The sequence below is a fragment of the Podarcis pityusensis genome, assembly GCF_964106645.2.
Source record: "Podarcis pityusensis genome assembly, chromosome: Z".
Taxonomy (NCBI): Eukaryota; Metazoa; Chordata; class Lepidosauria; order Squamata; family Lacertidae; genus Podarcis; species Podarcis pityusensis.
This window is the reverse complement of record NC_138044.1, coordinates 33079394-33101263: the sequence shown is the minus strand read 5'-3', so window position 1 is coordinate 33101263 and position 21870 is coordinate 33079394. Positions and strand designations below refer to the sequence as shown.

Below are 21870 nucleotides of genomic sequence, written 5' to 3'. Positions count from 1 at the left end.
CCAGCAAATCCTTCTAACCTTATTTTCATTTACATATTTTAAAATTAAAATAATGTGATTAGATTTCGATTTCATCAACTCATTTTTGCTTAGTCCATTATATCATATCTACCAGAACGACCTAATTTTCTTTTCCCAACCTCCTTCTAACATTCTTTTATATTACAGTACTTTTGAAGATATATTTTGAATTTTTTCCAATCTTCTTCCATCGACCCTTCTCCCTGGTCTCGAATTCTGCCGGTCATCTCAGCCAGTTCCATGTAGTCCATCACTTTCATCTGCCATTCTTCTCGGGTGGGCAATTCTTGTGTCTTCCAGTACTTCCCGATGAGTATTCTTGCTGCTGTTGTAGCATACATAAAGAAAGTTCTATCCTCCCTTCGCACCAATTGGCCGACCAGCACTCCTCTCTTCCACTGCCTCCCGCAGTTTGGTCAAAGCACAACCCATACTTATAAGTACAAGCCATAAAAAATACACAAAACATACATTATGTTCACCATGCTGCAACTGGCAGGGATGAGACAGGTTGTTCAGTTGATCCTCTAAGTTGTACCACCCAGAGGACATCCTAACTCAAGGACATTAATTTACTTCAAAACCAGAGTTCAAACTTCCAGTGGGAGGAAGTCAGGTTGATCCAAATGGAATTATACAAAATTAACAGATTGAGATAGCTAGCTTTCAAGTTTAGCAGTAGTTTTCTCATTTGTTTTATATGGCATCTATACAACAGAGGTGGAATGACCTGTGGACCTCCAGATGTTACTGGACTACAATTTCCATTATCTCTGACCACTGACCATACTGGCTGAGGGGAGCTGAGCTGAACATCTGGAGAGTCACATGTTCATTTTGTTTTTGAAAGACACAACCCACACTGAGGTCAAGAGGCATAATATTACACTCACTCACTCTCTCTCTTTAAAATAAGACAGTGATTAGATTATGACTACAAATGGAATGATGCAGTGCGAAGTTGTGAAGGGACAGAGCATGAGCAGGAATGGGCAGAATGCTTGATGATGAGGATACCCATTACCTTCTGAACCTATTGTATGTTGAAATTGTTTAGCCATAAGAATTAAAAAGCTATTCCTCTGGAGGGAGAAAGCTGGGATTAGCTTGTGTGTATCCAACCATCTTGGGGAAACTGTCCACATTACAAAAAATATGAGATCAATAAACATACATTTTTATTTGCTGTTATTTTGTAGGTAAACCTCTTACAGACAACACATGTCAGTACATGAAGGATGGGAACAGTGGTGTTTTCCTTCTCACAAGTCGCTTCTGCACTGTGCCCTAACAACTCTCTTCCAGGAAAGAAATAATTTCACACTACTCTTAGGAGCATAAGCTGCTTTTTTAAAATAAAAAATAAAAATGAGAATGTTGCATGCTGGCTCAGCATAAAGTAAAATAATTAAATTATTTTTAAAAATTATATTTAAAAAATCATTATTTCTATGCAGCCTGTCTGGCTGGGTTGCCCCAGCCACTCTGGGTAGCTTCTAGCAAATTGTAATAAATTTTAAGGACCAAGACTGTAATTAAGACTTTTCTATCTTCATCAGGAGACCGACCATGTGTGTGTGCTCGAGGGAACCAGTGTCTTCCCCTCAAGCGATGGTACTTTCTGTCTACATGTCTGGTCCATTACCTGCAAAACCCTTGTGCAAATAAAACATCAAAAACTGACAGAGATCTGCTTCCCAGTCATAGAACCAAATCCGTCTAACACTGGTGAATTAAAAAGGGTCCCCCCAAAAAAGGCAGGCAGTCTCTGGAGCTTTTCGGTTGGCATCACATCTGTACTGGCTTGGTGTGTCAAAGCCGGACTCACTTTTCCATAAGGGCTTCTAGCTGCTCTTGAAGAGAGGCCAGCTGAAGAGAAACAGAATGTAGAGAGACAAAATATGGTTAAGAGCTCTTAAGCCACACTACAAAGCACTTGCGGACAGTTCAGCTACTGGCAAGCATTTCACTGTATCTTACCAGAGAGCACAGCATAATTTTTCTCAAATGACGAAAAGCTTTTCAAGTTCACAGTTGGGAAAATATGGTTCATTATCACATGGGGGCAAGTCTTTAGCATTGCTTGTGGATTCACAATGCAGCTTGATTAACTGTACTGCCCTTTCCCCATTTGTCAGCCTTACAGACCACCTTACCTGCTGCTTCTCTAGCTCTTCCTGCTGTTTGAATTCATCCAGCACAGCCTGGAGGCGGGTCTGGAAAACAAGATGGGCAGGAAATGTGGCTGTTGCTCCTGTACTTTTCTAACAAAAGAACACAACACATATAGGTTTTCTTTTGCAAAGGGCAGTTTCATGCGCACAGCTGGGTCTTCAGCCTGCACTGACCTCCCACACAGACCAACCACATAAAAAGGCAACTGTGGCAAAATCGCAGGTTGTGCTACTGCTATAACCCAAGGGTGTGGATTTTCTCAAGCCACGGGTTAAGATGAAAACAGCACAGGGCTGTATTACTCTCCTTAAAACTTGGTTACCTATTCAGGTTCTTTCTCAAATTATTGTCTAGGAAGTGAGCCCTGATATACTAGGGTTATCTACCTGCTCCCCAAGACGAATCTGCTTTCTATGAGGTCAGTTTGTTGACCATCCTGTGTTCCTTTAGCCATGGATCTCCATGTTGATGGACTACAACGTCTATCATCCCCAACAATTACTTAAGTGGAGATTATGGGAACTGTAGTCAGACAATACCTGGAGACTCAAGGCTGAAGAATGCTGACATTCTAGTTCAGTACTGTCTACTGCAGGGGTGCGTAAATATCATGCCAGGGGGTCAAATGTCACCCTCCAGGCTGCTCTATTTGGCCCACGGGAATCTCCCCAAGCCACACCCCTAAGAAGCCCTACTTCACAACCTCCCTTGCATGCTACTGGCTGGCTGGAATGCGTCCTTGAACTCTGCTACTGCCTCCTAGTTGCTTGCATGGAAGACAGTGATGGACATATACTGCACAAAAGTAAATCTGACATTTATTGTGCTACTCACCCCCAGAAGGCTGCCTATCTGGGAATGTGACACGTGGTCTGAAAAGATTGCCCATCTCTGGTCTACCCCAACTGGCAGTGGTTCTCCAGAGTCTCAGTCAGAGACTCACCAACTGCAACCTAATTTATTTTTTAACTGGATATTCAGGGAATGAGCCTGAGACTTTCTGCAAATCATATACTCTACCACCATAGGGACTATTGTCTCTGCTGAACGAGATGCCTACTAGCTATAAACACGTGCCAAACTCAGCTGAGCTGAGTAGGCTTATATTAGACTTTCTCTAGGTTCTAGAGAAGGGGTGGTGATGCTGAATTCACCTTGAGGGCTAGGTTCTCTACTTTCATGATGAGATCTTCTTGGCGCTTTCTGCGCTCCTGGGTCTCCTGCAACTTGTCTTTCAGGTTGTCGATCTGCTTCTGGATTCCCATGGCTGGAAGACAGAGCAGATAACTTAGCACTTCCAGAAACAAGTCAAACAATCCTCTGCACATTCTGGCACAAGCCGAGTAAGGTCCTGATTCAAGTTGACCACCCCATCTACTGTACAGCCTCCCTCCCTGGGGGCCTCAGGCATCATACCTATCTGGTTGGACCCTTCATTTTCTTGCTGTTGCCCATCTGATTCATTCAGCTTGCACTGCAGTCTCCTCGCTAAGTCTTCTTCTGTGTCCATGATGTTCAGGTCATCCCTCTCCTCCTCATCACTGCTGGTACTGCTGACATCCTTAAACATCTCCCGGAGCTCAGCATGTTCTATCGCTTTGAAGCAACAAGAAAAAGGGAAGAGTATAGTTTACAATATGCACAGTAAAAATTACCCTAGAAAAGTGTTGCTAACCTTTTGGTTAGCATGGTAACAAATAGCCTCCTTGACGCTGTTTTAATTGAAAGACCTCCATCTTCCTTGCCAGGCCAGGTGAAATTTTTCTCTACCCCACTGGGTCCGAAAACTGTACCCAAAAGCTACTATCTATATATTTTGTACTTAGCCATCCGCATGAAAGCATCTAGAAATGAAAGCATCAACAAGTTGGAATATGAATACAGGCAACTACCTTATACTAGGTCAGATTATTTGTTCATTTAGCCCAGGACTGTCCACTTTGAAAGGCAGTGTCTCTCTAGGAACTCAAGCAGAAAGGAACTCATCACTTGGTTCCCAATAATTTTAACTGGAGGTTATTATTATTATTTATTGAATTTATATACTGACACGGGTGGTGCTGTGGTCTAAACCACTGAGTCTAGGACTTGCCGATCGGAAGGTCAGCAGTTCGAATCCCCGTGATGGGGTATGCTCCGCTCCCGTTTCTCGGTCCCAGCTCCTGCCAACCTAGCAGTTCGAAAGCACATCAAAGTGCAAGTAGATAAATAGGTACAGCTCCAACGGGAAAGTAAGTGCTGTTTCCATGCGCTGCTCTGGTTTCACCAGAAGCAGCTTAGTCATGCTGGCCACATGACCCAGAAAAACTGTCTGTGGACAAACGCCGGCTCCCTCAGCCAGTAAAGCGAGATGAGCGTCGCAACCCCAGAGTCGTTCACAACTGGATTTAACTGTCAGGGGTCCTTTACCTTTACCTATACCCAGGGGTCTCAGGGCAGTTCACAGAATAAAACCAAGATATAAAACCACAAAATACCTATTAAGGTATCAGGGACTGAACCTTCAAACTCTGGCATACAAGATAAGATGATCTACAGCTCTTCCTTTAAGTTAGGGAGCTACTGAAGTTTGACAATACCTGCAGTACCATGGCTTGGTTTGTGTCCAGACAGCCCAGGAGAAGAAATATCCAAGCTTGTGAGTGAACCATGGTTGTCAGGGTCTTTTGTTTCATCTTCGGCAATGACCTCCCAGCCTCAGAACAGGTACAGAAGAGTCAAGGAAAAATCAGTTCAATAGGGAGGCATCCTCTAGAAAAATGGAATCTGCACTGGAAAATTGATGCTACAGCAATATTCTTCAGATGATTAGAAAACACTCTCCAGCTTTCCACTGAAGCACATTAATTGATGTCTACACCTGTTCCTTTTTGCACACACTGCTTTCCTGAACAGGTATGGTACAACGCAGTGGTGGCTGGTACCCACTGGAACTAGTTGGGCAGAAGGTAGGGAGACGAACAGTAGGTACAACCAGAGACAAGGATAGGTGGAGCCATTAACTCTGGTTCTGTTCCCACCCTCCTCCTTGCTGAGTTTTACAAGGGCAATACTGAGACTGAGAAAGAGGAAGCTGACAAGCAATTCCACTTTTCAGACTGGAGGAAAATAGCAAGGCAAGCAGATGTGGCCAGCTGAGGGCAGACTGAGGATAGTTAGCAAGGCAGTGCCCAAGGTGCCCTAATGGACTAGCCTCTGTAAGTGCCATAAATCCCAAGAAAGATGCCGCCAGGATATGTCTGCTCACATTCAGTCAGATGCAAGCAGACTCTTCCACTCTGGGTCTTTGCCATACACAGAATTCTACTTGATCGATACAAATGCAAAAAAGAACAACAGCCACCACCAGCTGGCCTAACCAGAGCAACATGCAGGAAGTCATGAGTGTGGGGGATGAGAGGAGACACACAATGCATGCGAGGACAAGCATGCAATGCTTGCTGGGGTCAAGATTGTGGGATACCTCTGCCCCCAAACATACATTCAGCACTTGTGTATTCAGGCAAGGATGGCAAACTGGTCTACATAAAAAGCAACCACTAGAAAGAAAAGATACGGACTCCGACAGCTTCAGCATCTGTGCTCAGAAGGCGCTTCACTTCCTTTTCCACATCTGGAGACTCAATGTACTGGGCCAGAGAGGAAGAAAGAAAGAGAAACAATATTATGCACCCACAAGTTGGTTGTGCCTCAGCCCAAAGTGTCATAATAATAATAATAAAATTTTTTATTTATATTCCGCCCTCCCCAGCCGAAGCTGGGCTCAGGGCGGCTAACAACAATCAAAATAATCCAACATTCTAAAAACATTCATTATAAAATTAATTAAAATCAAATTAAAATCAAATTGATGGCAACCATTAAGCAAAATTCTGTGCAGATTGCCAGAGGAGGGGGTCAGGCTGCGCCCTGACCAAAGGCCTGGTGGAACAGCTCTGTCTTGCAGGCCCTGCGGAAAGATGTCAGGTCCCGCAGGGCCCTAGTCTCTTGTGACAGAGCGTTCCACCAGATTGGAGCCGCGGCCGAGAAAGCCCTGGCTCTAGTTGAGGCCAGCCTAACCTCTCTGTGGCCTGGGATCTTCAGGACACACAATGCATTCCTACTGGATGCCACAGACACACCTGCAACCTTTCTACCTACATTTTCAAAGGCATTCCTGAGCCATCCTGTAAGATTCCTGCAATTATTCCAAGCAAGTCACAACTTCTTCTCCAAAGGCCTTCAAATGGAGATGGGCGGAAAGGAGACTGTGGTCTACCAGCAGACCAGGGAGGACAATTTATGGCACATCACTTAGTGCTTCCTGATCGCTCAGATTCTCACAAAGAATGCTGGATAAGTCAGACCTTGGTCTGTTCCAGCAAGGAACTTCTTACGGTTTTTAGATCTGCATATTCAGGATCATTTGGCACACTTTAGCACATAGCCTTCCCCATCACAGTGGGAGCCCCCACTCTCTCTTGCAACTCCCATCATCCCTGACCATTGGTAACCTGGGCTGGCAAGGATGGGAGTACAAGTTCAAAACATCTGGAGGGCACTGGGTTGGGGGAAGCTGCCTTAAAATATTCTATGCTCTCTTATTTTATACACTGAAAAACATAAATCAGTGAATCATGGGAATTCCACTTGAAAAACAGCAACAACATAACCAACCACACAAGACTGGTCAATCTGTTCCTGCTGACTGGATTACTACATTTTGTCAGTCAAGGACATGTGATTTCTCTTTGTTTGTTTTTGGTTTGTTTGTTTTTTAAGAAACCAGAATGACCTATAGTGGGATTTTTCCTATAAGAAAGAATGTGCATCTTTTGAAACTGTGGCTACTACTCATGAAGGTTATATATTACCTCCAATATCAGACACATACCTGCTTCTGAATACCAGTTGCTAGGAATCATAAATGAAAACAAGCTATTGAGCTCAGGTCCTTCTTATGGGTTTAATTAACTATGGCAAGCTGTCACATATACATTCATTGAGAGTTCTAGATGGAGACACAACTGTGCTAGTGACCCTCTGTTGTTGTCTTTCTTGTCAATGTAGCAATGAAATCATGCCAGACTGGTGAACATTTATCTGATTTGGTGGAACTTTTAGCCTGCTTCAGTTTGCACTGTGGTTGGCTTTCTGCCACAGCATGTGTGAGCAACGATTCAAAGTTAACACCAAACAAGGAGATGCAACTCACCTTCTTCTTTGCTGTCTTCCTGAACCGCCTCTTCCTCACATTCTTCAGTGGGAGAGTAACTGGAACAGCACAGCAAATTAATTACATAGGGCAAAAGGGAGAGCTGAAGGGCATTGTGACTTACTAAGGGAAAATGGATCTCTCCTTGAGCAGTGAGCTAGGCAGCAAAGACGAGAACAGCCAATGGCAGCTCCCCAATTTCGAAGAAACCAAGAGGGTGAGGGTGAATCTTAGTCGTATTGTATTGGCAAACAATACTCCAACTCCTTGAGGATCAATGGAAGGGACTTTTCTGGAGGTAGAGTGAGAAGTGGGCACAAAGTCGAGTAAGGAAGGTGAAATGAAATATTCTACTCACTGCCATGATTCCAGAGGAACTTCTTCTCTCTGTCTTTGTCTTTCTTCTTATTGGCTTTGACATCGGTACTTGAAGGAGTTTTAGCATCAGTAGTCGCTGGCGCTGGCTCTTCCTGAGTAGGGTATAGTTCACCATCCACAGTGCACACAAGCATCTAAATCCCCACAAAGAGAGGCAACTGTTATATGCAAGGTCAATGTCAGGGATTCGCACTGCTGGGTACCTGAAGGCTCTAGTAACATTCATATTACTATTATGCTGGTAATATTAAACTTTATTATCACACATTTTTGCACATTATTCTTATTTATGGCTATGGATGTAGCCATCTGAAGTTTCAGTATGGTATAGGTTTTGTTTAATATTTGTACCTTCCTATTATTTTGGTATTTGAATTCTTGAACTCATGGAGATAAGGGCCCCATCAAGACCATTGTGCCTGAAGGCTGGCCAAAATCTGAAGCCAGCACTGGTTGGATATGAAAGCACTGGGGAGAAGAGGAGACAACCAACCATTTTGTCACCAACAGTATTAGGCACAAGCCTCTCTAAGACCTTTCAATTTTCTTGCTTCGGGGGAACAGCCACCTGTAAGGAATTTCTCACACTCAAAATTGGGTGTAGATGTTTTACATCGTGGAACATCCATAAAGAGCATGGAAATGAGAGTGGGGGTAAAATTGAGACTGTGTACAAGACACAGGGGGGACAGAGAAAGTCTGATATCCAGACCATGAGACAATACTTACTTGGCAAATATCTGCTGTCTTATAGAAAGTCTTCTTATCGATTGTTTTTAAACTCTCTGTGATACAAGGCAAGTCCACCAGCTTGGCGGCTAATGGGGCCCGGTCTACTCGCACAATCCCATGGCGGCCATCTGCTGCAGAGAGGAAAGTAGGCTTGCACTTGAAGATTCGTGGTATCTTATTAGCAATTCAAAACACAGTTCTGGCATGTTTAACATGTATGCATGTGCGCTACTTCATAAGAGCCCTGCTGGATCAGACCAAAGGCATATCTAGCACAGTTTCCTATTTGCCTCAATGGTCACCCTGAGGACATGAGAGCAATAACCTCCTGCTTGTGTTCCTCATCAAGCATACTGCTTCTGATATTGGAGGCAATGTAGCCAACAGAACTAGCAGCCACCAGTAGCCATGAATTTCTCCAATTCCCTTTTAAAGTCATCCTAGCTGCTGGCCATCACTACATCTTGGGGTAGCAAATTACACAGTAACTATAAACTATTAACTACAAATTATGTGAAGAAGTTGTTCCTTTTGTCTGTCCTCTCAACATTTGGCTCCACTGGATGCCAAATTCTATGAGAGAGTGAGAAAAACTTCTCTGTGTCCGCATCATTTTATACAGGCATCCTCACACTAACAAGGGGGTTGCTTCCAGCCCCCTGCACACATAAGTGAAATCGTATAAAGCGTGGCGCACCCTCTAAACTCCCTCTCATACCAAAAATACTGTATCAAAAAATATGCACAACTAGAATTGACATTCTGGGGTCAGCTGGAGGCTGCATGGGAAAGAGGCTGCTGCTCCTGAGCTACCCCACATGTCGGCTGTTAGACAAGGAGGCTAAGCAGCCAGAACAAAGCCCCACTGTGCTTCCGGTCTCTTCGGGGCTGCCTCTGCCCTCACTGGCATCGTCTTCAGGCTCCATAGAGGGTCTCCTCGTGAGCCAGCTCCCTCCTGCCATTTCTGGGTTTGAATTATTTAATTATTTCGCATGAGTCGATCACACATAAGTTGGAAGGCACCTATACATCTCAATCATGTTTTCCTTTATAACAAAAAAATAATACTGGCATACTGTGCAGAACTTTGATTACTGCAACATTCAGTGATAACTTGCAAATGTGCATGGGTTATCATTAAAATAATGCTCATGTAACCTCAAACACATAAGTCACCTACTGAACAGCCAATCAATCAAGTGATATTCATGCATGTGGAAACCAACATTACAGGTGGGTTTATCTTCCTGAAGTATAGATAGAAGAAAAGACCAGTTGTACTACCCCCATTTACAAAAAACTAATTCAACTTTTCCACTGTTTTTAGAGGCATCAGTGGCAGAACAATCCCTCTCCCTCCCCAGCAATTTCATGTAGCCCCACCCAATAGCTTCCTAATGATTGGGCGTTCCAAACTGCAGGACCTGATGAATAGCTTAAGGTAATAAATGTGTAACAACAAAAGTCAAGTGTTCTAGCTGATTAAGTTTTACTCATAGACTCACTGAAATTAATAGGCCAAAGTTAGCCATGTCCATTCATTTCAGTGGGTCTACTCTGAGCAGGACTAGCACTGGATACAACTCCCAAGAAGTAAGAACTCATTGACCTGGTCCTCTTACCATGCAATTCTATGGTGAGCCTGTCCTTCAAGTTGACACTTCCAGACTGGACTGCCCTCCGCACAGTAGAAGCATGTTCCTGAAAAGGCAGAGTTTACAATAGAGTCATACCTCAAGTTGCGTTTGCTTCACGTTGCGTTTTTTCAGGTTACGAATGCGGCAAACCCGGACGTGTTTACTTCCGGGTTCGCTGCTTCACGCATGTGCAGGAGCAATCTGTGCGCTTCACGCATGCGCAGGAGCGCTCTATTGCGTCACATGCAGGCACAGAAGCGGCACTCTAACGGACTTTTCAGGGTGCGAACGGCACCCTGGAACGGATCGGGTCCGTAAGTAGAGGTACTGTCAGCATTTTCATCCCTCCCTTTGCAAGGATCACCAGATCATGTTTGTTTTCCTTTCTGTCTAAAGGAGGGGGAGGAAGCTACTCTTCCAGACTTCCATCCCTAGCATTATGTGTCTTTTTCTTTGACCTGTCTAGAGACAAGATGGCAGTATGAGAGAGCTGTTTCTCTCGTACATGTTTGTTATGTTCTTTTGTTTGTTTAATTAGAAGAAATAAATTAGGTATGCAACAAAACCTCCACAGCTTTGCTTCTGTTACTCTGCTGCGTTTCAGGTGCTCACATGAGCAAATGTGAGTCCACTGCACCAGGACCTATTCCTCGGGAATGCTGTGTTGATGTTCCTACGTTCCTGTGATCGGAAGGTCAGAGAAGGTGCTCCCGACACCCAGCCCATGCAGGCACTGAAGACGTGGACTGAACATGGGTGTACAGAAAGGTACCACTGTACCAACCCATATTCATGCCTCCAGCAATAGAATCAGGAAGCAAGCACAGAGCACTTTGAGGCTATTTATTGCAAAGGGTCTCTTACCGGAGGCAGTCTCAGTATAAACTGGCTCTCCAATTCATGGGGAGCATCATCTTTGTTCTTGCTCATCTTTTGTTCTTGTGTTTCAGGGAACAAGAAAAGAGAAAGCATGGTTACCTGTTGGCCTAAAAGTAGCTTCTCTCAACCTTTGTTATCCAACGTGCTGTGTTGCTAATAGCCTCAAAGTAGCAGTACACCCAAATGCATTCTGCTCAGAAGCACCTTATTTGAAGGAACTAGAGAACTTGCACCACACATGAAAAGCATATTCTGGACAATAAAGCCACAGATGCAACTGGCAGCTTAAGAAATAAAAGGCAAGATGGTAAAAGCAGAAGGGTTTGCCCACATAGCCACTACGGTCTCCATAATTTACTCTGAGCCGCAGTTTCAGTCATACGACAGGGCAAAACTCAACAGCTTTAAGATAAAGAGCAGAATCAAGCTAGCAAAGCTTCTCTCTTCTTCCCCACCCCATACTCTGAAAAAGTCATTCTTAGCTCTTTCAAATAAGGTGTGATCAGCAGTGTAGAAAATCAGATTTGATCACAGACAATCCACACAAGATCAAAGGAATGCAGGAATCACAGTACAGTATAAGATTACTGTTTGAAGCATAAGGAGAATGCAGCCGTTGGGAGTAAAGATCCTGCCATTTATGAAGCACTGGGTGCTGACTGGGTGGCAAGTAAAAGTGGAGATTCCCTGCCACTGAACTAGTGACAGTAAAACCTTATATAAAGTTGGCAATGGATGCCACATGTGTAAAAGGCTACAGATTTCACTGTCTCAAAACACAGCAGCTCATCAACATTTTTGCTCCAGTCCGCCCCCTCCATTCCCCTAATCACACTCCAAAGGCTTGCAGTCCTCTTTTGGATAATTTCAGAAAGGCAGGAGTAATATTTGCATTTAGATCCTTCTTCTAGAAAGAACTACAGAGCCAACACCAGAGTATCATAAAAGAAACAAATGCATTACTTGTAGATGCCATCTCTCCTCTTCTTGCTTCACGCAAACGTTTATAAAAACTTGTACCATTCAAAAAAACTAAACATAAATGCAGAAAACAACAGTTAAAAAAAAAGAAAAGAAAAATGTCTGTAGATCAAACAATGCCTGCTACTAAAGTGAGATTAAATACATCAAATTGCTGTTTCTCTGTCCCCATGAATGAGATTCTATAACAACAATAACAATAATAATAATTCCCTTAATAATAATAATTCCCTTGAACTCTTCCCCTGAACTCTCCCCCATCCCTCATAACCTCTCTCTCTATAGCTGAGGATCAGCTAATCTGCAGGCAATAATTTGTTTACCTATAGCAAGGGTAGCCCAACATGGTTCTTTCCAGGTATTGAAGACTACAACTCCCAGCATCCCTGACCATTGGCATCTGTCTAGGTTGGATTAGAATTGAATGTGGTGTCATCCAGATGTTATGGACTTCAAATTCCCAGACAGCATGATAATGGGCAAGGGTGATGGGAGTTGTTATCTTAAAATATCTGGATGGCACTATGGTTGCCATACTTACCATAGAAGAGTTTGGAGAAGAAGAGTTTGGATTTGATATCCCGCCTTTCACTCCCTTTAAGGAGTCTCAAAGCGGCTAACATTCTCCTTTCCCTTCCTCCCCCACAACAAACACTCTGTGAGGTGAGTGGGGATGAGAGACTTCAAAGAAGTGTGACTGGCCCAAGGTAGTATATTTTCTTTTAATTGTCAAATAATTCTGTGTACATTGCGGCAGCCTTTGGCTATGTGCAATAAAACTGACTGACTGGCCCAAGGTCACCCAGCAGCTGCATGTGGAGGAGCAGAGACGCGAACCCGGTTCCCCAGATAACAAGACTACCGCTCTTAACCACTACACCATACTGACAAAAAAGGCAAACAAGTTCAGAAATCAGATTATCCTCAGCTTTTTTAGTGGTTACCAGTATGAAACTTTCATACGTTGACTCCAAAATGAAGCATTTTTTAAGGACCATAGATAGGGCACAACCAAAGAAGTAATGACATGTATGTTGAATAATAGTTAGTATTAGTATTTTGAAAAATAATTGGAACATTCAAAGCACTTAGTATGCAGTATCTTACTGCAACAACTCTGCAAAGTCAGTCATTCTCCTTACACATCAGGTGAGCGAAGGGGCTGAGGCTGATTTAAGCATCTGGATTGTGGTTCAATCTCTGAGCCATTACACAATAACTGCTTTTTTGTGTGGAAAGAATGCTCTGCAAGACTATCCAAAGGCTATATCAGAGATGAATTAAATCAGGATAGCTGGAAACCATATTATTTTAAACTGGGGAGGGGAAACAGACTTTACTTGAATGAAGACATCATTGAGTACTACAGGTACAAGACCAAATCCTTGCATTGTGCATGGATCTGGTTGAATAATGTCTTATACAAAGTCAGATGATCAAACCATCTAGATCATTGGTCTTCAACTGGTGGGTTGGGACCCACTAGTGAATTGCTGCGTTTTCCAAGGTGGGTCATAAGAGGAGCATTACCACCATGCAAATATATGGTAAAAAATAAGAAATGGGTCCCCAGATGCAAATTTGGATTGAAGGTGGGCCCTGGACCTGAAAAGGCTGAAGATACCTGATCTAGACCAAAGCTGCTACCCTAAGTGTTAGTTTTCCATGCTGATACAGGAAGTGCCAGAGGCTGGACTGGGGACCTTCTCCATACAAAGCATGGAGCTTTCCCCATCAAAGCTGATTTAAAATTGCGCCCAGTTTAAGTGTATTAAAATGTATCATTTAACCACCTTACTTACACATACAACAGGGCATTTAAATGATACTAAAAGCTACCAACTTGGGATGGCTTTAAGAAAGAATTGGTCCCATTTGGCATGAATTTATCTTATCAGTGGCAACTAGTCACAATGTTTACATTCTTCCTTCACTGTCAGAGCCAATAGGCCTCCAAATACCAACTGCATGAAATCACAAGTGAGGGGAGTGCTGTTGCATTCAGATCCTGCTTGCAGATTTCCCCACAGGCTCCCAGACTCTCCGTGTGTCCCTATTTTCAAAGGACAGCCCTCTGACTGTCCTCCCGGGGGGCGCCTCGCCCACCCCACCCCGCATCCTGGTTTCTGGATCTGAGCCCAGAATATCCCATATCATCATTATGGGATAGGGGGCCGCTCCTATTTTCATCGGAGGTGTTGCGAGGGTATGGGGAGCCCTGAAGGTGGTTTTTTCCCCCTTTGGGGGTGGGGTGAGATAGCGCGGAGAGAGAGAAAGTGGAAAAGTCCCGAGAAATGAAAGGAAGGGTCTAGGGAGAGATCTGGGGCCGGCGGAGGCCTCGGTGAGCTGGGCTTGGGAGCAGCAGTGCTCAGGTGAGGCCTGTCCCCCCCCCCCCCCGGGGCGCGCCTCGCCCACCCCCGCTTCCCCAGTCACCAGTCACTCACCGGCAGCCGGCAGCCAAGTGTGCCAAAGGTGGCCAGTCCTGCTCCGCCCCGGAAGCCGCGGAAGCGGAACAGGCGGCCACGGGGCGGAGGAGGAGGCGGAGAGAGGAAGGGACGCCGCGGGAGGCCTGCCGGCAGCTGCTCCTGACAGGGAAGAGAGCGACGGCAGCGACAGGTACCGGCGCGCCCCACCCCACCCGCCGCCCTTAGACAGGCCTCGACCTCCCTGCTCGCCTCAGGCCTAGGGGGGCCCCTCGCTCTCAGGGGAACCGCGGAAAGCTTCCTTTCAAAAATCCGGATTAATAAATCCGGAGTGGCTTTAGTCCCTTATAATCTTACTTTACCTGTAATCCACCCCCCCCAAAAAAAAATCAGGGACGAGTGTTACTTGGCTGGGGAAAGCGAAGGGGAGTGTCTGCTTTTCCGCCCAAATTAAGCCCCTTTAATGTTTTATGTTACCTTGGTGGTTTGTGGTTGGCGGGGGTGCGCGTGTATCTAAAGTAAAATTTGCCGCCTATTTACTCCGGAGGTTTCAAGGCAGCCTACAAAACAGCTAAGAGTATATAGGTATATGGAGACTTACTGGCATTTTGTATTATTCGTGTTTAATTGCAAATACGCAGGTTGAGTTTGCTGCTCCAGGCAACCTGTTTACTGAACATTCATCCTGGTTGGTTTGTGGAGATGTTGTTTAATGTCCAGTTATTTCCGCCACCCCCCTCCCATGTTTCCAGTGAATTTATATCCCAAAAGTCCCAGGCTTGGGGTTTTTTGTTTTAAGTGGGTGCCAAACCAACTTTTAATTGTGCAACTCAAATTTTTTAATATGCATTTGACGCAACTGCAGATCTCCAGAGAGTCACAGCCAACACCCAGAATTCTGCTAGTTTACAAACGCCCAAAAGTCAGCTGAGTCTTGGTCTCAAGCACAGACACCTAAGTATTACAACATCACCTCGAAGGGAGAGGGGGATAAATATAGGCCCTTTTTCAGGTACAGTGGTACCTCTGGATGCCAGTGGGATCCATTCCGGAGCCCCGTTCGCATCCCGAGTAGAACGTAACACGCAACTGCGCGGGTCGCGTTTTGCCGCTTCCGCGCATGCGCATGACGTCATTTTGAGCGTCTGCACATTTGCGAGTGGCCGAACCCGGAAGTAACGTGCTCCGTTACTTCTGGGTCGCTGCGGAGTGCAACCCGAAAATACTTAACCTGAAGCTACTTCAACCTGAGTTATGACTGTATTCACTTGCCATTCAAAAGACTTATGGAAGATCATTAGCAAGTAGTTGCCACATCACCTGTAGTACAAGAGAGGTAAATAGTCCCTATAAGGTTCCATATCCTTCCCATGCCAGATACGGTCGACAGACAATTCGTGAGAGTGCAAGCTCTCCATGTTTCTTGTATCGTCTGCTTTTGGTTTGAAATACTATAAGATTTTGGCCTGTTTTTTCCTTGGGGGGCATTTCTGCAGCTTGTGTAAGAGAAATTCCCAGTTCCTTATAACTCTGTCTTGTGAGTACCATCCCCGGACTAGATTTGGGTTACTTTGTCCCGTCCGTATATTTGAGGGCTTTGTTTGAAAGAAACTCGGAACGTGGTAATTAGCCTCAAAATAGTTTTAGATAACCTCAAGGAGTTTTGGATGGCTTCAGCAGGATTTCAGAGGGGCTTCAGAAGAGCCTCAAAGGAAGGGAGGATGTTTAAAATGCTGTCTGGTGACTCCTGGAGTCCTTAGCTGGCTGGGATATACAGTGGTACCTCGGGTTACATACGCTTCAGGTTACAGACTCCGCTAACACAGAAATAGTGCTTCAGGTTAAGAACTTTGCTTCAGGATGAGAACAGAAATCGTGCTCCGGCGGCGCGGCAGCAGCAGGAGGCCCCATTAGCTAAAGTGGTGCTTCAGGTTAAGAACAGTTTCAGATTAAGTACAGACCTCCAGAACGAATTAAGTACTTAACCCGAGGTACCACTGTAAGATTGTTTTCTGGGAGTGTGTCTTTTTCCCCGTGTTTTTAAAAGCTCCTACTCACTCTGCTGGTGCTCACAGGAGACTTGCTTCAGGCACCATCTTCTTTCTCCCCCCACCCCATAAGGTTATGATTATACCAGTGTACCCCAAGAGTATTTGAGGCCTGGAGAAAAAAAATCCCCTTTTCCTTCTGTCAAAAGTAGCAAAGGGAGGCTAGTTATGCTTACCCTATTAGTGAACATTGGGCCACTTCACAGAAAAATCACTTCTACTTAAAGGACATTGTGTCCATTGGAAGCATGTAGGTAGAACATGAGTTGCTTGTATGACAGAATACTTATTTAGTGAACTTTTCATAGGACGTAACCTGCCAGTGTTGCATTACTGTATTTTAGGCTTCCTGCTATTGCAGATTCAACATGGCTGTTCTTCTGGAACAGACATTTACACTCTGATCTTTCTCTCTCAAAACTTGAGGTGATTGAAATGGAGGACTCATTGGGACGTTACGACTTCTACATCGGACTGGGCCTGGCTCTCAGCTCTAGCCTGTTCATTGGAGGAAGTTTTATCCTAAAGAAGAAGGGACTTCTCAAGCTAAGTAGCAGAGGTGCTGTCAGAGCAGGTAATGATATTGAATAGGAGCTCACAGAGTTACCATGACATCTGTTGTGGATGGGAAAAATCCCAGAAACCAGGCTGTCCGTGCTTCTTAAGAGTTTGAAAAAGTTTTCCAGGCCAGCTTCTGTTTTCATTTAAACTTCACCTTTGGTTTCTTTTCTCTCTTCACAGGTCTAGGGGGTCATGCATATCTGAAGGAATGGATGTGGTGGGCAGGGCTGCTAACTAGTAAGTCCTTCCATGCAAGATTTTACCATCTTCACCTACATTTCAACAACTTGAATTATTCCCTTTGCCTTCTTACATGACCTCCAATAGCTCCCAATGAGTTCCTTGGTATAAGGAGCTTTATAATAAAGCAGTCTTGCAAATTAAACCACCAGAGTGGCTGGGGCATCTACAGATGGATGGGGTACATCATCATCATCATCATCATCATCATCATCATCATTATTACTATGATTTAAAATCATTACTAGCCTGCCTAATAACCTAGTCATTTGTAGATTACTGATAGGAAGTGGAGGGGATAATGTTGAATTAAGAAGACTTCTCTTGCTGGTCACCTGATTTTCTCACCCACCATGAGGGTAAGAAAGGAAGATGGAATTTGCTCTTTGTTAACCTTTTTTTTTTTTGCCAATGGCAAACTGCTTCTCTTGCAGTGGGAATTGGAGAAGTTGCCAACTTTGCTGCATATGCTTTTGCCCCTGCAACACTGGTCACTCCTCTAGGAGCGCTAAGTGTTTTAGTCAGGTAAGTACAACATGATCAGATGTTTCCCAATCCCTAAGCCCTTTTCTGGAAATAAAGATGCCAGTCTCAGGTCCTTTCTCAACACAGTTGTATCTTCCTATAGTGCAGTTTTAGCCTCCTACTTCCTGAACGAGCACCTGAACATCCATGGGAAGATCGGCTGTATCCTTAGCATTTTAGGCTCCACTGTGATGGTCATCCATGCCCCACAGGAGGAAGAGGTCTCCAGCCTGGAGTCAATGGCGGAGAAACTAAAAGATCCAGGTATTAACTGCCCCTCTTCATTTACCTATTGTATGTACGCCAACAGAATACCATTTTGGGTGAGGGGGACTTGACAGAAATTGAGTGCTTTCCTTAATTTCATTGAATGAAAACTCATGTTGATAATCAGTAACCTGTGAGTCAATAATTTTTATAGGACCTATTTTATTCTTTATTCCCCCACCAATGACATTTAGTTGGCTTTGAACCATAACAGTATCATAAGAATTCTAAAGCACACTGTGCACTGAAAAACTATACAAGCAACTGAAGGAGCAAGGTCTTGGTTCTAGTCAAACCCAGTGCAAAAAAAAATTATAAGCTGGGGGCTATGTGTCTTATCCTTTGAGCCACTGTCTAAGCTCTGCTGCTTATACTTTTTCCTCTATGTATTTAACTCACCAGATTCTACTAATTGAATCTAGCTTGTGCACTCATGGATCTGAACAAAACTGTCTACATCCTGCAGAAGTAAGCTACACCTATAAGATTCATATTGTCCTTAACAATTTCTCATCTCTCCTCCTCCACAGGATTTATAGTGTTTGCTGTGTGCATGCTGGTGAGTTCAGCTCTTCTCATCTTTGTGGCTGGGCCTCGCTATGGACATAGCAACGTCTTAGTGTATGTTTTGATCTGCTCTGCCATTGGTTCGCTCTCTGTCTCATCTGCGAAAGGCTTAGGTATTGCCCTGAAAGAACTGTTTGCTGGGAAGCCTGTCTGGAAGGAACCGTTGAGCTATTTGCTTTTTATTTGCCTTGTGATCTCCATCACCATCCAGATCAACTACCTAAACAAGGCCTTGGATATCTTCAACACATCTGTAGTGACCCCCATCTATTACGTCCTCTTCACCACAGCAGTTATGACTTGCTCTGCCATTCTGTTCAAGGAGTGGCAGCATCTGGTTCTGATGCACATCATTGGCACCATCAGTGGCTTCCTCACCATTGTCCTTGGCATCTTCCTACTGCATTCTTTCAGAGACATCCCCTTCACTGCAGACCTGCTGCCTCTTTTCCTGAAGGATAACCAAACAAATGTGCGAGCCGCTTCTTGGAGAAAGGGGGACAAGCATCAGTCCTGTCTTCACCAGCCCCTTTTGGACTCTGAGGACACCCACAAAGAGGGGACAGAGAAAGCAGAGGAGCAATATGGCCAAAGTTTATGAAAGCTAGCACATTATACATAGCCTTTTGGCTTTAAAAAAGATATATCCCAATCCATTTTCCATGTTCCAAAGAGCTTCTTAAGACTGCTGCTGTTTTCCACTAGAAAAGTTGAATCAGATTCTAATAAGCAACACTGAACTATTTGAAATGCTTTTATGTGCGAGTCCTTTCACTGGTAACATACTTGAACCAAATTAGAGACCCAATCAGGTCAAGCTAGAGCTCAGCAAGTGGCAGCCCTAGAGCTGAACTTGCTGTCGCCTGCATTCCTTCCCGTGCATCCAGAAGTGATGTGAAGGACAAGAAGGAAAACCAGAGACAAAAATATGTGCACCTGAGGGGTTTTGGACCAGCCCCGACACAAAAAACAAGTTTCAAAAGTAATGGGTGATGTGGCATTGGTAAGGAGGGTGTGATTTGCTCAGGGGGTGTTGCAGAGTAAGCAGAAGTAAAATACTTCAGTCTCCTAGTCAGAGGTAGGAATGCACAGCAGAATTCCTCTTTCTCTCGTAATCTGCTGAAGGTAACTCAAATCTCGGGGAATGGGAAAAGTAGAAAAATACGTGTATGACCAAGAGGACCAGTATGTGGACAAACAAGAGTGTGCAAGAGAGAGGAGGGTTTCTCCCTGTGTTTTCTTCCTCTGGGTCATTTTAAAGAACGCAGATTAAGGGAAGACACATGAGAACACAAGGACAAGCTGGCATGGACAGCAGACCACTTGGGTTATGGAGAAGCCTGGCTCTATCATGTAAAGTGCCCCACTGATAAAACAAGGATATAAGCAATGAGTTCAGCTCTTGAATGAGCTCTACATTGGTGTACTTCAGAATCAGAATGCACAGAAGTTCTGTAAAACGTAACTGTTTTAACTCAGTATGCAAGTCTCTCTTATGAGAATGCAGCTGCTACTGTGTTTACATGCCTGATCTTAATAACAGTGCTCTACCACTTTCTGAATGTAAGGACAGTGCATTTTAAGTGACTTAAAAATTAACTTCTCTTTAAAGTATTATCAGGGGTTGCCAACCTTCTACGTCTCTTGGGTACATTTGCAAACCAGAGAACCTGTTGTAAGACACACACAAGCACATATTCTGTTGGCTACGATAGAATGCTTATTTCTCATTTCAGTGGGGGGAGAGGAGAACAAGAGGGCACTGGTTGTCAGGGAAGCCCAGTGCCACAGGGGCTGTGTTGATGATCACTTAATGTTGATGATGTATTAAGGTTGACAGTTAATTTATTTCAAATAAATGTTACTTTTCTTTGTACTGCCATTAACAGTGTTGCAGAGTTCATAACATTTTTAAAAAACAACAACCCTAAACTTTCTCTTTTAAAAAAACAAAACTTATTTGGACTTCTTGCTAGCTGAATGTTACCAATTCAGTTCAATTCAACCTTTTAGCCATTTCCAGCCTTCACCCATGGTGGCTTTTCAAGCAAGCCGTTCTCTTGGTGAAAAACTGAGTGAATTTCCAAATCACACTCTGGCCCTTCATCCATGCTTGTAAACCTGAATCATTTGGAGCCATTTGTTTTTAAATCAGTTTTCCTACCCAGTACATTGTTTCTGATGGCTCACTACAATCTTTGATGTTGCTGCTGCACAACAGAATTGGCTCAGATATGTTTTAATTCCTTCACACTGTGAGGAGGATCACAGGACCCATAAAGGCAGTCACACAAACAGGCTGCTTACAAGCCTCGAGGTGATATCCAGCATAGTCATACTCACAAAATAAATCCATCAAAACAGTAGATTTAAGTAAAAGCAGCAATCATTTTAAAAAGTAAAGGGACCCCTGACAATTAGGTCTAGTTGTGACCGACTCTGGAATTGCAGCGCTCATCTCGCTTTATTGGCTGAGGGAGCTGGCCTACAGCTTCCGGGTCATGACTAAGCCGCTTCTGGCAAACCAGAGCAGCGCACAGAAACGCCGTTTACCTTCCCGTCGGAGCGGTACCTATTTATCTACTTGCACTTTGATGTGCTTTCGAACTGCTAGGTTGGCAGGAGCAGGGACCGAGCAACGGGAGCTCACCCCGTCGCGGGGATTCAAACCGCCGACCTTCTGAGCGGCAAGTCCTAGGCTCTGTGGTTTAACGCAGCGATCATTTTAGGTGCGCCCAATTAAAGTGCAATCACTGACACACAGGTCCTTTGGAACCCAGAGGTCAGAACGGGGGGGTAGGGTGTGCTTAGGCACCAATGCTCAAGGGAACCAGGGATGGAACCCCTATGCAAAATGGTCCCCACCTGTAGTTTAAGCCTGTTTATTTCAGTAGGTTTACTTGGAGCATGTCTTAACACTGGATATCCCCTTGGTTTCTAACAGCTGAAGGCAGCAGGTTATGCATTGCCTACTTTCCATTTTTTAAAAAAAATAATGGCGTGCCCCCTTTATCCTTAACTATTAGGTGAGCCCTGTAGTTCCACTGTAAGTCCTCCCAATCACCCTAGCAAAAGTTACAGCCCTTTCACTCAGAATGTTGCCTGGGCTCATAATTTCTGTATACCTACAATACTGCAGAATTCTAAGAGTTTGGGGCTGAGAATTCACAAGAACTCTGGCGGTGACCTTTAAGTAAACTGCTATGGGTCCCAGGACATGGTCTGCAGCATGTGAGGCTACC

At 44.3% G+C, this 21870-nt stretch overlaps 2 protein-coding genes across 11 annotated transcripts; one reads left to right on the top strand and one right to left on the bottom strand.

Moving 5' to 3' along the window:
• Positions 1–1177: 1177 nt before the first annotated feature.
• Positions 1178–14577, bottom strand: TAF7L (TATA-box binding protein associated factor 7 like). Of its 9 annotated transcripts, XM_080990178.1 has the most exons (13): positions 14442–14507; positions 11980–12048; positions 11002–11075; positions 10123–10201; positions 8498–8631; positions 7749–7902; positions 7392–7449; positions 5753–5832; positions 4776–4892; positions 3613–3792; positions 3351–3463; positions 2178–2285; positions 1178–1890 (listed from the first exon to the last, which is right to left on the bottom strand). In XM_080990178.1, exons 2-13 carry the CDS (start codon positions 11990–11992, stop codon positions 1846–1848), a joined length of 1155 nt encoding a protein of 384 aa, XP_080846304.1. In that variant the 5' UTR covers positions 11993–12048; positions 14442–14507; the 3' UTR covers positions 1178–1845. The 9 variants fall into 9 exon arrangements, with proteins under 9 accessions (XP_080846304.1, XP_080846302.1, XP_080846303.1 ...); XM_080990176.1 differs by lacking the exon at positions 11002–11075 and having other exon boundaries at positions 14442–14577; XM_080990177.1 differs by lacking the exon at positions 11002–11075 and having other exon boundaries at positions 8498–8628; positions 14442–14577.
• LOC308468192 (magnesium transporter NIPA2-like) lies at positions 14479–20510 on the top strand. Of its 2 annotated transcripts, none has more exons than XM_080990180.1 (6): positions 14479–14613; positions 16895–17042; positions 17210–17266; positions 17704–17794; positions 17898–18058; positions 18592–20510. In XM_080990180.1, the coding sequence occupies exons 2-6, from the start codon at positions 16904–16906 to the stop codon at positions 19227–19229; spliced, it is 1086 nt and encodes a 361-aa protein (XP_080846306.1). In that variant the 5' UTR covers positions 14479–14613; positions 16895–16903; the 3' UTR covers positions 19230–20510. The 2 variants fall into 2 exon arrangements, with proteins under 2 accessions (XP_080846306.1, XP_080846307.1); XM_080990181.1 differs by lacking the exon at positions 14479–14613 and adding an exon at positions 14629–14870.
• Positions 20511–21870: the final 1360 nt, after the last annotated feature.

What these genes read in the sequence shown, in the direction of transcription:
- TAF7L (XM_080990178.1), bottom strand. An exon ending in TGCTGAAGCTGTCGGAGTCC is followed by an intron (nt 4,893 to 5,752) that starts GTATCTTTTCTT and finishes ACCTGTTCTGAG; the next exon opens with GCTGGGAGGTCATTGCCGAA. An exon ending in AAGAGCTAGAGAAGCAGCAG is followed by an intron (nt 1,891 to 2,177) that starts GTAAGGTGGTCT and finishes GTTTCTCTTCAG; the next exon opens with CTGGCCTCTCTTCAAGAGCA.
- LOC308468192 (XM_080990180.1), top strand. Translation starts at nt 16,904, where the DNA reads ATGGAGGACTCATTGGGACGTTACGACTTCTACATCGGACTGGGCCTG. An exon ending in GTGGGCAGGGCTGCTAACTA is followed by an intron (nt 17,267 to 17,703) that starts GTAAGTCCTTCC and finishes CTTCTCTTGCAG; the next exon opens with TGGGAATTGGAGAAGTTGCC. An exon ending in GCGCTAAGTGTTTTAGTCAG is followed by an intron (nt 17,795 to 17,897) that starts GTAAGTACAACA and finishes ATCTTCCTATAG; the next exon opens with TGCAGTTTTAGCCTCCTACT.